We start from the raw sequence: 12,982 nt of genomic DNA on the forward strand, positions 1-12,982 counted from the left end.
GACTATTATATCCCACAGGGACCTTCTTTTGCAGTCTGACGACGAGTTGTGTGCCAACTAGAGTGATGAGGATTTCATTTCATCCAGCATGTCCTTCAGGGTCCGAGGGATAATCAGGTTGCCACCGGTGCCTTCGTCTTGGCCTTCAAGGGTGACACATTACCTGAGAAGGTTCAGATTATAGTCTACCGCTGTGATGTCAAGCCATATATCCCCCCTCCCCCAGAATGTGGTACTGTAAGTTGGCCCATATGTCTTCCTGCTGTACTTCCAGCAGTGCGCATTGAGACTGTGGACGTCCATCCCATCCGAATACTCCTGTGCCCTGCCTCCCACCTGTGTCAACTATGGAGAGCATCATCCCCATGCTCACCATACTGCAGTATTTTACAGTGAGAAAGGAAAATCGTGGAATACAAGACCCTGGACTGACTGGCCTACACTGAGGCCAAGAGGAAATTTGAGCACCTAAATCCTGTGGCTATGACCTCCTCTTATGCCGAGAACAGTTGTTGCCCCATCAGTTCCACGAGTTGCAGTCTGCTCTCAGAGCCAGAAGACTACACCTGCCTCCTTAATGGTGGGCGGCGGGAGGGAGGCACTTCCCTGCCTATTTATCCCATAGTACCTACTTCGGGAGCACTGTCCCCCCAACCATCAGGGCCACTAGTCCCCACTTCTGAGCTGGAGAAGCATAAGTCTTCTTCAGCTCCTCTCGCTGGGAAGGGGTCCCTTGGGTCACTCCCTTCCCAGGTTTCTGCTGGTGGGAAAGATGACACATGCCAGTGACTGAAGCGCCCAAAAGCAGCTGGTTGTAGGGCTTCACGATCATCCTCAGTCCCAAAGACTGAATCAGTGAAGCCCTCCTAGCCAGAGAAACCCAAGGATCAGCGAGAGAAAACCAGAAAGAAGACCGCTAAGACCAAGGGAATTGCGGTGGCACCCACACCACCGCTGCCTATAAGATCTGTGTCAGAGGTTGAGGTGAAGATTCTGGCGTCCGCTGCGGACCTAGATCTCGCCAGATCCACAGACACAATGGATATAGCTTGTTCACGAAATAAGTCGGTGGCAGCAGGTGACCCTGTGGTGTAGACTACCTCATTGAGTGTTTCATGCCTTCCAAGTCTCACGATCACATCATACTCCAGTGGATTTGCCGAATTTTTTTCCACCACCTGGCTTAGCCACGGCAACTGTTGAGCTCAACACCTGCTTTCTGCATTGCCCCCAGGAAACCTAGTTCCTGACAATGTGGACTCCAGTTCTTCGTGCCTACAGGAGATATTACAAGAACTGTAGCAACCATAATAGAGTGTTAGGTGGAGTTTGTGTTTATGTCCTGAACTCGGTATGTAGTGAAACTGTGCCTCTTCAAACTCCTCTTGAAGCTGTGTCTGTCAGGATATGAACGACGCAGGAAATAACTGTCTGCAACATATATCTCCTTCCAAATGGTGCGGTACCCCTGAACGTGTAGGCTGCACTGATTGATCAACTCCCTAAACCCTTCCTACTTTCGGGAGATTTTAACACCCATAACCCCTTGTGGGGTAGCACCATACTTACTGGCCGCTGTGGCAGAGTTGACGAAAATTTACTGTCCTAACTAGACTTCTGCCTCTTAAATTCTGGGGGCCACCACATATTTCAGTGTGGTTCATGGTAGTTACTCGGCCATTGATTTATTAATTTGCAGCCCAGGACTTCTCCCATCTATCCACTGGAGAGCACATGACGACCTGTGTGGTAGTGACCACTTCCCCATCTTCCTGTCACTCCCCCAGGCACCATACCCATGGGCTCCTATCCAGATGGACTTTAAACGAGGCAGACCTCTGCTGTCACCTACCTCCCCCACGTGGTGCCATCCATGTTGTTATTGAGCAGGTCACTACAACATAATTTCCGTGGCAGAAAACGCGATCTCTCATTCTGTATGGTGCCCCTGGCGAAAGACTTGCTTGATGCTTGCCGGAAGTCGCTGAGGCAATTAAAGAGCTTCAGCGAGCTCTACACCGACATAAGTGACACCTTTCCATAAATCACCTATTAGCCTATAAGCGGCTCTTATAAAACATAGGAAACAGGAATGTTGGGAGAGGTACACATCGACACGTCACCTTCCAAAGCCTGGAAGATCAGACCTCCTTTTGGGTACCAAACCCCAACATGTGTCCCTGGCATTAACATCAATGGCGTGCTCTCTACTGACGCAAACGCGAATGCCAAGCACTTTGCTGAGCACTATGATCGAGCCTCTGCATCGGAGAACTACACCCCAGCCTTTTGCACCCTCAAACGGCGTATGGAAAGGAAAGTCCTCTCGTTCACTACACGCCACAGTGAAACCTATAACGCCCCATTTACAGAGTGTGAGCTCTGCAGCGCCCTTGCACATTGCTCTGACACAGCTCTTCAGCTGGATCAGATCCACAGTCAGATGATTAAACATCTCTCATATGACTATAAGCGATATCTCCTTGTCATCTTCAACCAGATCTGGTGTGATGGCGTCTTTCCATCGCAATGACGGGAGAGCACCATCATTCCAATGCTAAGACTCTGTAAAAATCCGCTTGATGTGGGTAGCTACTGGCCCATCAGCCTCACTAACATTCTCCGTAAGCTGCTGGAACGTATGGTGTGTTGGCAGTTGGGTTGGTCCCGGAGTCACGTGGCCTACTGGCTCCATGTCAAGGTGGCTTCCGCCAGTGTCGCTCTACCACTGATAATCTTGTGTCCCTCGAGTCTGCCATCCAAACAGCCTTTTCCAGACGCCAACATCTGGTTGCTGTCGTTGTTGACTTAAAGCATATGACATGACCTGGTGACATCATATCCTTGCCACATTGTATGAGTGGGGTTTCCGGGCCACGCTCCCGATTTTTATCCAAAACTTCCTGTTGCTCCGTCCTTTCTGTGTCCAAATTGGTGCCTCCCATAGTTCCTCCAATATTCAGGAAAATGCCATTCCGCAGGGTTCCATATTGAGTGTATCTTTATTTTTAGTGACCATCAATGGCCTAGCAGCAGCTGTAGGACTGTCAGTTTCACCTTCTCTGTATGCAGATGACTTCTGCATTTCGTATTGCTCCTCCATTACTGGTGTTGCTGAGCGGCACTTACAGGGAGCCCATCACAAGGTGCTGTCATGGGCTTTAGCCCATGGCTTCCCATTTTCAGCTGCGAATGCGAAGTCATGTGTCATGCATTTCTGTCGGCATCGTACCGTTCATCTGTAACCTGAACTTTATCTTAATGATGATCCACTGATTGTAGTGGAGACTTAGCAATTCTTAGGACTGGTTTTAGATTCATGATTGAGTTGGCTACCTCACCTTCGTCAGCTCAAGTGGGAACGCTGCCTGAGCAACACCAACTGGGGTGCAGATCACTCTATGCTGCTGCAACTCTACAATAAATCCCGCCTTGACTATGGGAGTCTGGTTTACAGTTCAGTGGCGCCCTCAGCATTGCATTTCCTCAACCCATTGCACCACTGTGGCATTCGCCTAGTGATGGGAACTTTCAGAATAAGTCCAATGTCCTGGTGGACGCCAGAGTCCCTCCAATGCAGATCCCACATGCACAACTCCTCACCAGTTATTTTGCACACATTTGTAGTTCTCCCGAGCATCCAAATTACAGCCTCCTTTTCTCACTTGCGGCGTTTCATCTCCCGCATCGGCGGCCCAGGTCAAGGCTCATGATTGCGGTTCGTGTGCGATCCCTTCTTTCCGAACTGGAGACCTTTGCTTTACCACCTCTACTTGAGGTCTATATACGTACACCTCCATGGTGTACACCTTGGCCAAAGCTTCATCTGGACCTTTTGCATGGCCCTAAGGACTCTGTTAACCCCGCCGCTCTCCGCTGTCACTTCCTCTCGATTCTTGGCGTGTTCTGGGGCTCTGAAGTTGTTTACATCAATTGCTCGATGACTAATGGTAATGTTGGCCTCGCCTATGTCCACAGAGGCCATACTGAACAGCATTCCTTACCCACTGGCTGCAGTGTATTCACTGAAGAACTTGCGACCATATCTCATGCACTTCAGTACATCCATTTTTGTTCTGGTGAGTCGTTTCTTCTCTGTTATGACTCCCTGAGCAGCTTAGAAGCTATCAACCAGTGCTACCCTTGCCATCCTTTGCTATCGAACATCCAGGAGTCCATCTCTGCCCTGGAACAGTCCAGTCGTTCAGTGGTGTTTGTGTTGACCCCAGGACTTGTTGGAATCCCAGGCAACGAACATGCTGACAGGCTGGCCAAACAGGCTACATGGAAACCAGTCCTGGATATGGGCATATCTGAAACTGACCTGCATTCTGTCTTACACTGCAAGGTTTTTCAGCTTTGGGAGATGAAGTGGCACAACAGCATGCACAACAAACTGTGCCTCGTTAAGGAGACTGTGAATGTGGAGAAGTCTTTCCTGCAGGCTTCTTGCAGGGAATCAGTTGTCCTTTGTCGACTCCACATTGGCCATATGTGGCTGACACATGGTTACTTCCTCCGTCAAAAGGACCCACCTCAGTGTCGCTGTGGCTCCCAAATGATAGTCGTCTACCTCTTGCTGGGCTGCCCACTTTTAGCCACTCTGCGACAGACTTTTAACTTTCCCAGCACCCTACCTTTGGTGTTGGGTGACAATGCCTCAACAGCAGCTTCAGTTTCACGTTTTATTCGTGATGGTGGGTTTTATCATTTGAGCTGAGTTTTAGCGCATGTCCTTTGTCCCTGTGTGTCCTCCACCCAAAGGCTTTTAGGGTGGACGTTTTAATGTGTTCCAGAGTAGCTGGCTGTCTTCTCCATTTTTATTCTCATGGTCAGCCAGCCATAGTAATCTGTTTTCTTGTTTTTAGCCTCCTCTCCCTGTTTCTTGCGTCTCTCTGGGGTTTTCTTGTCCTGTTGTGTCCTTTGCTGTGTTTGTTATCCTTCTGTCATTCTTCTGGTTCTTCCTTTCTGCTGTTATTGTGCCGTACATCTTCTTTGTTTTCTTCTTTCTCTTGGGTAATTGTTCTACTGGCAACAAGGGACCAATTCTCAAACTTGTGCAGGAGTGAGATGACAGAAATAGGTTCTATCAGTCTCATCTTGCCTATTTATTTGTACTGTGCCATTTGCAGTGTTTTCAAAAGTGAAAGGAAAAATTCAGACTCTGGTATCAAATGTAAGAAAAATGTTTACAGTGTGCAGTGGTCACATAACATCAACAATGAAATAAAACATTGAATTACTTGCTTTTCAGGAAGCAAGAATGTGCCCTGATTTCTTAGGTTATCCCTGCACAACTGATAACTATATTTTCAGGTGCCCATTTGAGTTGACACTTCTGTTTTAGTGCATAACATTTTGATAACTAACTCAGTAATCTTCATCAAGTGCTCTCTCTATAGGTAACAATTTAACAGATCAGAATCTTCTTGTTACAGCCTGTAATATTACAGCCACAGCAGCCACAGCACAGCCACAGCACCCACAGGCAGATGCAATGAATGTTTCTTTGTCCTTTCGTAGATATTCATGTAAATAGGAAAAAGTACCAAAAACAAAAATGAATGATCAAGGGTTATGCATGTCAAAACTGATTATAAACAGTGGTGTACACGAATAATAGCTCACAGTCTGATTGGCGTCCAGACAGTGAAGCATGCACAACCACCGCTGATGGCACCTGACGAAGACTACTAGGTCAGTTGTCAAATTACTGTGAGTAAAATGGAATCATAAACTTGTCTGGACACACAAAACATACTGCCTCTAAAGAACAGTACCTTTAAAATTTAAAGGAACTATTGTTTTAAATAATTTCATTTGTATAAAAAGTCCTAGTAGCTGTTTGTCTTTATACAATATAATGGAAACAAAGTTTGAAAATTCTGCTGAAGTTTCCTATGTCAGTCTATCAAGTACCTATTGGTGCCAGTAGATGACACACTCAGCATATCAATCACATGACTTCCCGAATTTGGTGATTCCAGGTAAAAGAGAAAGTTGTATTCCAGCAAGGTGTAGGACATTATTTGCACCATGATAAGCTTGTGTGACATCATTATGGTGTGTACATGCTGAATCTTTTCTTCCTTTGAATGTGAAAAACTATCGGCATCACAGTATGTCTGCTTTCATCAAAAAGGAAACTAAAAGGAGCTGTATAATACAAATATTCATTACAGTGACCTTGTAAACACATAAGTTTCATATAAAGTACTTATTGCAACACACAGCAAAATTATTGTAAAGTCCAGATTCTTATTACTGAAAATTTGTAAAGTCTGTCCTGATGTATGCATTGTGTTATTTATAAAATAGTAATCAGTATTTACCTTTAAATTACATTAAAAAGTAAGTCAAAATTTGTGTCACTTTAAGCAGTACCATGCATTGAGCACTACTGCTATTTTTTGTTATCATCTACATATGTGCATTATGAAGGTAGTATGGATATTCATCACAATACTACAAAGCAAAGTGTTGACTGTGGAGTACAATACAATGAAGATATTAAACTACTTGGAAAAATAAACTCTATGGCATGCTATGCCCTTCCTAATAGTTTCTATGGATCCAACACATCTGGTTTCTTCAAGAGTTCACCCTGTGCTTTATACACCATAATTAACACAAAATCAGAACTTTATAGACTAACTATGAGTTTTCCTAATCATCCCTTGGGGCTTGTAAAATTGCACACAGTCATTTCATGCAACCAGGCCTGTACACTAATTGCACCTGTTCTGATGTCTTATTGATGAACTCAGATTGTATCAACATTCAATATTTGTAAGAGCCTAGCTCATCAGAAGACAAATGCTTTCCAGTTCAAAATCTGAGAGTTTTGTTCGCTGTTTCTGCAGCTATGGTGGGTCATTCTCTTTCAGTTAATGCAAAGCAACATTATTCTTTGTCATGACCAACACATACTGAAACAAATATTACCTGACTGACAAGGTCCATCAGTGGTCTTTCCTTTTTCCTTCCCTGCAATATCAAATATCTGATATTCTTGCTTTTTAAAATAAAGTGATCTGAGCATTCGCAAATACTGCAACAATTTATCACAGTGCGAACAGTAGCCACTTTAGAGGCATAGTCTTCTTCTTCTTCTTCTTCTCCTCTTTTTTTTTTTTTTTTTTAAAAAAAGCAAGGGCTGCCCTTCCTGTCTTCTCAGCATTTCCTTTCCACTGTCCAAAACAACTATAAAATGACAAGAACTGCAAATTTTCTATATTAATCTGAACATCATGCATCTTGTCCAGATGGTCTAAATAGCACTTTTCCTAACAATGCTTCAAAATTACACAGAGAGTAATTTTACACAGAGAGTACTTTATTGTTTTCTTCCCAATTGAATTACTTGACTTGAACTGTGTACTTCATAGTGTGTGGAACCGTGATGTATTTAGTGTAAATGTAACCAAGTGCAGGGATGTTCACTGTTATGCAATTCAGCATCTAATAAGCATCAGTGGAATGTTATGTGTGCACACATTCCTTGTTACACAAGTGTTTTTTAGCTGTATTGCTTTTTTTTATTACACATAAGTTTTTATTTTTATTTCTAACAAACCTGTGTAGAATGTGCTATATAATATCCACTAGAATGTCAGCATGGTATAAGTGAAGTAGTCACATGGAACATGGCTAAACCAAGAAGTTTTTAAAGATCAGAAGATGACAGTCTTAATTGTTGAAACCAGTCATCAAGAATAAATAGTACTGATTGTGATCTTGGCTACTAAATTTTCTCCAAAGCATTTATGGATCACTCCTTTGTATCTCTAATTATGAGAAATTTAAATTTTACTTGAGATCTCATCAGGATAATGTCATTGGTAGCACTTGAAGCTGAATTGGTAACTGAAATTGTTATCACAAGTTTTACACTGAAAACCACAATTTTTTTTACACTGAATCTTCAAAGTATGTTCTGTTAGATGTTTATCAAATTTCTACTGATCCCCACATACTGAACTGCTTACAGTCATTCATGTCAACAGAGAAAAAGGCTGATTCACTAATACTAAACATGCCAACAACAGTTTTCCTACCTCGAGGCATGGTGGGCTTATGGCTGTGACTGACTCACTAACTGTGACATCTACTGGCAGCACTAGATACTTGGTGGCCTGATGACATGACATCCAAAAACTCAGGGGGTGATTGTTGTGAGAGAGGAGGAAGGTGGGGGGGGGGGGGGGGTTGCTGCTTATGTGGGTGAAGCTAAGCTAAGACAAATATATCAAGAATGCTTACAATGAATGACTAAGATTACATTACCTTTCTTTCCTGGATAAGCATACCATTTTAATTGATAATATAGATCACCTTTATTGCCACATATGCGGGCATTTGATTGTGCCAGACTTTATTTTTCCTCCATTATGAAGACTTTCTGTTGGACAAAAAAAATGCCATTTCTCAAATAACTCTCAAAACTTTAGAGTAATCTGTTTAAATAGCCATTATTTCTTATCAGTAACAATGGAGGACAGAAATACTTTTGCTGACGAAATAACTTAAAATGATTTAACTCATTCATGTTTCTAATTAATTAAGACAATGTTCTTATGATGTTTCAGATCGAAAGAGGATGGGAGTATGAAGACACACTGTATTGTGTTGTGATCTATCTGAAGACTGGTCTGATGCAGCTCTCCACACCAGTCTACCTTGTCTCTTCAGTTCTCTTCAGTTCTACATAGCTACTGCAACCAACATCTACTTTAACCAACTTACGGAACTCAAGCCTTGGTCATGGTCTACAACTTTTACCCTTCCATGCTTTCTTCCATTACCAAATTAACCATTCTTTAATACCCCAGGATGTGTCCTATCAACATATCCCTTCTTTTAGTTGCGCCATAAAGATGTTTTTGCCACCACTCAACTCAACAACTCTTCATTAGTTATACACTAAACTGCAGTAAACACATTAAAAATTATCTTGGACAACTAGTTTTGATACAGTTAATGTGGTATTATCTTACACATTCTTAAAAGTACAGGCATAACAACTGCAATGCAATTATTATAGTTTTTGAAAACCAGTAACCATAAGAGCTTTGCATCACACAGAACATTATTGGATTTGATACAAGTGTTTGTAACAGAGAAAGTTTCTGTTTACAAATTTTGTCCAAGTATTGATGAAGAAAATATACATCATTAGCATAGATTGAAATGTAGTATCTGATAGCAGTGAGACAGTTGGCCTATGCAGCAGCCAAAATTGATCAAGGATGTTACAGATCCATTGTGATTTACTAACAATATCAAAAATCTATAGAGGTGGCATGAAGCTCTAAATTGGAAGTAACAGGATTAAGTAGAATCTGAAATGAAATGAATCCAGAACAACAATGAGGAGAACTTTGCAAGGGGGCTCTGGTGCATTCAAGGACAAAACTCACTGTATGCACAACAAATTCTACTTATACAATGTACATAGTAAAGTGAATCAAGACAGTGAAAGCATGTATGTCAGTGCTTCATTACCAGACACATGATAATAAAATTGAGGTAAATATTTTGAATTCCATTTTTCAGATTTCATTCATTAAAGAGGAATGTTTGATGGTTACACAAATGGGAAGGTTTATAACAGTACAGCCTTCCCTTGGATTCATATGAAGTGTCTGATATCACCTTTTTTTATGCACTGGGTGGTTTTATGATTCAGTGTTCCTCTGAACACTATGGGACTCAACATCTGAGGTCATCAGTCAATTAACTAACCTAAGGACATCAGTCATATCCATGCCGGGTGCAGAATTCGAAACTGTGACCGTAGCAGTCACACAGTTCCAGACTGAAGTGCCTAGAACCGCTCAGCCACACTGGAGACTTTTGTGTGTGTTTTGGACACGTTATTCAGTTCAGTTAGCGAAAATACAGTTTTCTCTCTCTCTCTCTCTCTCTCTCTCCTTTTTTTTTTTTTTTTTTTTTTTTTTTTTTTTTTTTTTTTTTTTTTTTTTAAATTCTGGAAGGACATACATTATTGTAATTGTCTATGGATTGTTGTCATTAACAAAATTGTGTACAGGTTCCAAATCAAAATCCTAGTTGAGAAGTTGAAGTAAGAGATATTTAGTAACAAAAGTTACGAGGCTGTGGAAATGTTGGCATAAGCGGCTGGCGCCTCTGATTACCTTAATTGCAGTTGATTGGTGGGTTGGCACAGAGAACCTCATTATCTTGAGAAACGGCTTAAAAATTATTAACAAGTGATGTATTATCATTTGTTATCTATTTTTATGTCCTCCTCTGTAATTAATATCCTTTGTAATTACATTTCTAATTAACTCTCCAATTGTTTACAACACACTACTTTATTATTTTCAGAATTTGAGGCCTTATTTGTAATTTTCTCATATGAAGCACGAGATTTGTGTTGTCATTGAATGTTAGTAACCAAATCCAAACTGTAATTAATTACATAACTAAAATAATACAAGAGACAGTGTTGTAATTAAAATTCAGATTGATTTTTGTATTTAAAACTAGTCGTGATACTATAAAAATGTATGTAATACTATATAGTATTTTATACCTTATTTGGCTGTAACATTAGTTTCTTTACGTTTTGTACATTTTAATTGCAACATCAGAATTGTGCAAAATTAATAATGGGTTCTTTTGAAATTTATTGAAAAAATTCTATGTAAAGCGATGCAGTGACACTGCAAGTTAGTTGTTGAGTTGTTCTTTTTTCAGTTAGTCAAAGAGATCTGTGAAGTATGTCAGTCAGTGCTTTGTTAACGTGATGAGTATGCAGTTTAGTTGTCAATAAATTTTGTGATGTTGGAAACTGTTATATTCTTTCATCAAAGCTCCACTTTGCTTTCGTTCTTCAATATTACTTTTATTGCTAACTGGTTTTTAGCTTACAAGGCCATCTTCAGACAATGTCTGGTGCTTTTCATTTATTATTATTACTACTATAATTATTTACAGAAAATTCTTTGGTACAATGCAGCTGGAATTCACATAATAGTTTCTGTAGTTAAATGACCCACAGTACGCTACTGTATTAATAAACAATAAATCAAAAGCTGTCTTAATCTTACATTGCCTGTATATCTAGTCTTCTGAGCTATTAAGGAGAAACAATAAAAATAACAATGACATAAATTTAGAGCAATGTTCTGGTGTCTTACCCATTTCCCCCTAACTCACGAGCATTGCAACTGTCTTTACACTCAACTGCAATTCTATTTTTCATTTAAAATGAACTGCAATTCTATTTTTCATTTAAAATGAGCTGACCCTAGCTACTTTACTCAGAAAGTCACTGTAAATTAACAGTCTAAATGGTCTTCCTTTTTCTGTGTGGATTTTGAGAGTTTATCAGTTTATGGTGAGTGATAGACTGTTCTCTTAACAACATCTTATTACCCACTGTGGACTTTTCAACAACATTACCATACTACTGAAACATAATTAAAACAGTTTAGCTTTCCATGACACTGTTGGTTTAGAACTGCAGTACTGAACAGCTAATTTGTAACTATAGTCCTCTAAATGAAGATTCATATTTTGATATTATTTAGAATAATAATTAATGGAAAATTATAACTTAGGGGTACATGAGTAACAGGTGATGGCATTATGCATCCTGTTGCAGATGAGAGCTAATGGATATGCCAGTTTTAAACCGTTACCATACTTTCAAAATTAGTGCTTTATTAACTACATACACTGCTGGGGTTTGAAATCACTTAATACTTTCAATAAAAGCACAATGCAGGTTAACTTTAAGCAAATTCTTTAAATATTTCTAATCAGTAACAGAACTAAAAAATAGTTATTAAAACACTATACCTTTCATGTATGCTTCATTCTAAAAATTTGGTGTTTCCCAACTGTCTTCTTCATAACTCAGAGTTACATAAAGAACTCTACAAGCAGTACATATATAAGTACCTCAAAGAAGTAAGGAGATTAAAATCAGAAAGAGTGAGCCAACAGATACGAGGCTCGGATAATGTTTCAAAGACTTGCTGGTCAATTGTAAGTAAAATCAGAAACAACGAAACAGAAACTAAACTTAATAATGTACAATTAACTGTGAATAAGGAAGATATCTCTGATCCTTTTTTTGTCAACAATATTTTTAATAATTACTTCATAAATACTGTTGAAAATGATGTCTCTATGAAACAGGATTTACAGCACTCATTTGAGTCTTGTAACGAACAGAACTGCAGTGCACTACCCCTAGTAAGCACATATGACATTCTGCAGCTTATTGATAACCTCAGACACAAAAAGTCAGCAGGATTAGATGAAATTTCTCCATACCTATTGAAGAAATGCAAACAATAACTAATGAAACCATTTGTTCACCTAATAAAATGTGCTCTCGAAGATGATGTGTTCACTGACAAGTTGAAACTCTGTAGTGAAACCAATACAGGGGGAAATAAAGCATGTACAGAATTACAGACTCACTGTCTTAATCTCAACTTCCAGCAAACTGATACAAAAAATAACATTTAAAAAATCTTGGAACATTACAACAATGCTGACATATTAAGTGATTTCCAGCATGGATTCAGAAGAGGTCGAAGTACTGTGTCAGCAGCAGTACAATTTGTCCACAATGTACTTGAAAAAATAAATGAAAAACCCCAAGCAGCAGGAGTATTCCTGGACCTCTAAAAGGCTTTTGACAGAATACATCATGACATGCTCTTACCAAAAATTGCGAAGAGTGGTCTCTCCGGAAAACTTACGCAATTCCTAGAAACAGATTTAAAGGGTAGACAACAGTTTACAGAGATTATGTACTCTAATGGAGAAATCCCCCCATTAACCATGGACCTTACCACTGGTAGGGACGCTTGCATTCCTCAATAATACAGATAGCCGTATTGTAGGTGCAACCACAACAGAGGGGTATCTGTTGAGACGCCAGACAAACGTGTGATTCCTGAAGAGGGGCAGCAGCCTGTTGCAGGGGCAACAGTCTGGC

At 40.3% G+C, this 12,982-nt stretch overlaps 1 protein-coding gene across 1 annotated transcript in view; it reads right to left on the reverse strand.

The window, feature by feature from the left end:
- Positions 1–8,321: 8,321 nt before the first annotated feature.
- Positions 8,322–12,982, reverse strand: part of LOC126329244 (sushi, von Willebrand factor type A, EGF and pentraxin domain-containing protein 1) — a 505,108-nt gene continuing 500,447 nt past the window's right edge. Inside the window, exon 63 of the mRNA XM_049996139.1 lies at positions 8,322–8,401. Coding sequence (XP_049852096.1) covers positions 8,337–8,401 — 65 coding nt within the window. The 3' untranslated portion in view covers positions 8,322–8,336. The remainder of the gene's footprint in view (positions 8,402–12,982) is intronic.

Source organism: Schistocerca gregaria, chromosome 2 (genome assembly GCF_023897955.1).
Source record: "Schistocerca gregaria isolate iqSchGreg1 chromosome 2, iqSchGreg1.2, whole genome shotgun sequence".
In the NCBI taxonomy this organism is placed as follows: domain Eukaryota; kingdom Metazoa; phylum Arthropoda; class Insecta; order Orthoptera; family Acrididae; genus Schistocerca; species Schistocerca gregaria.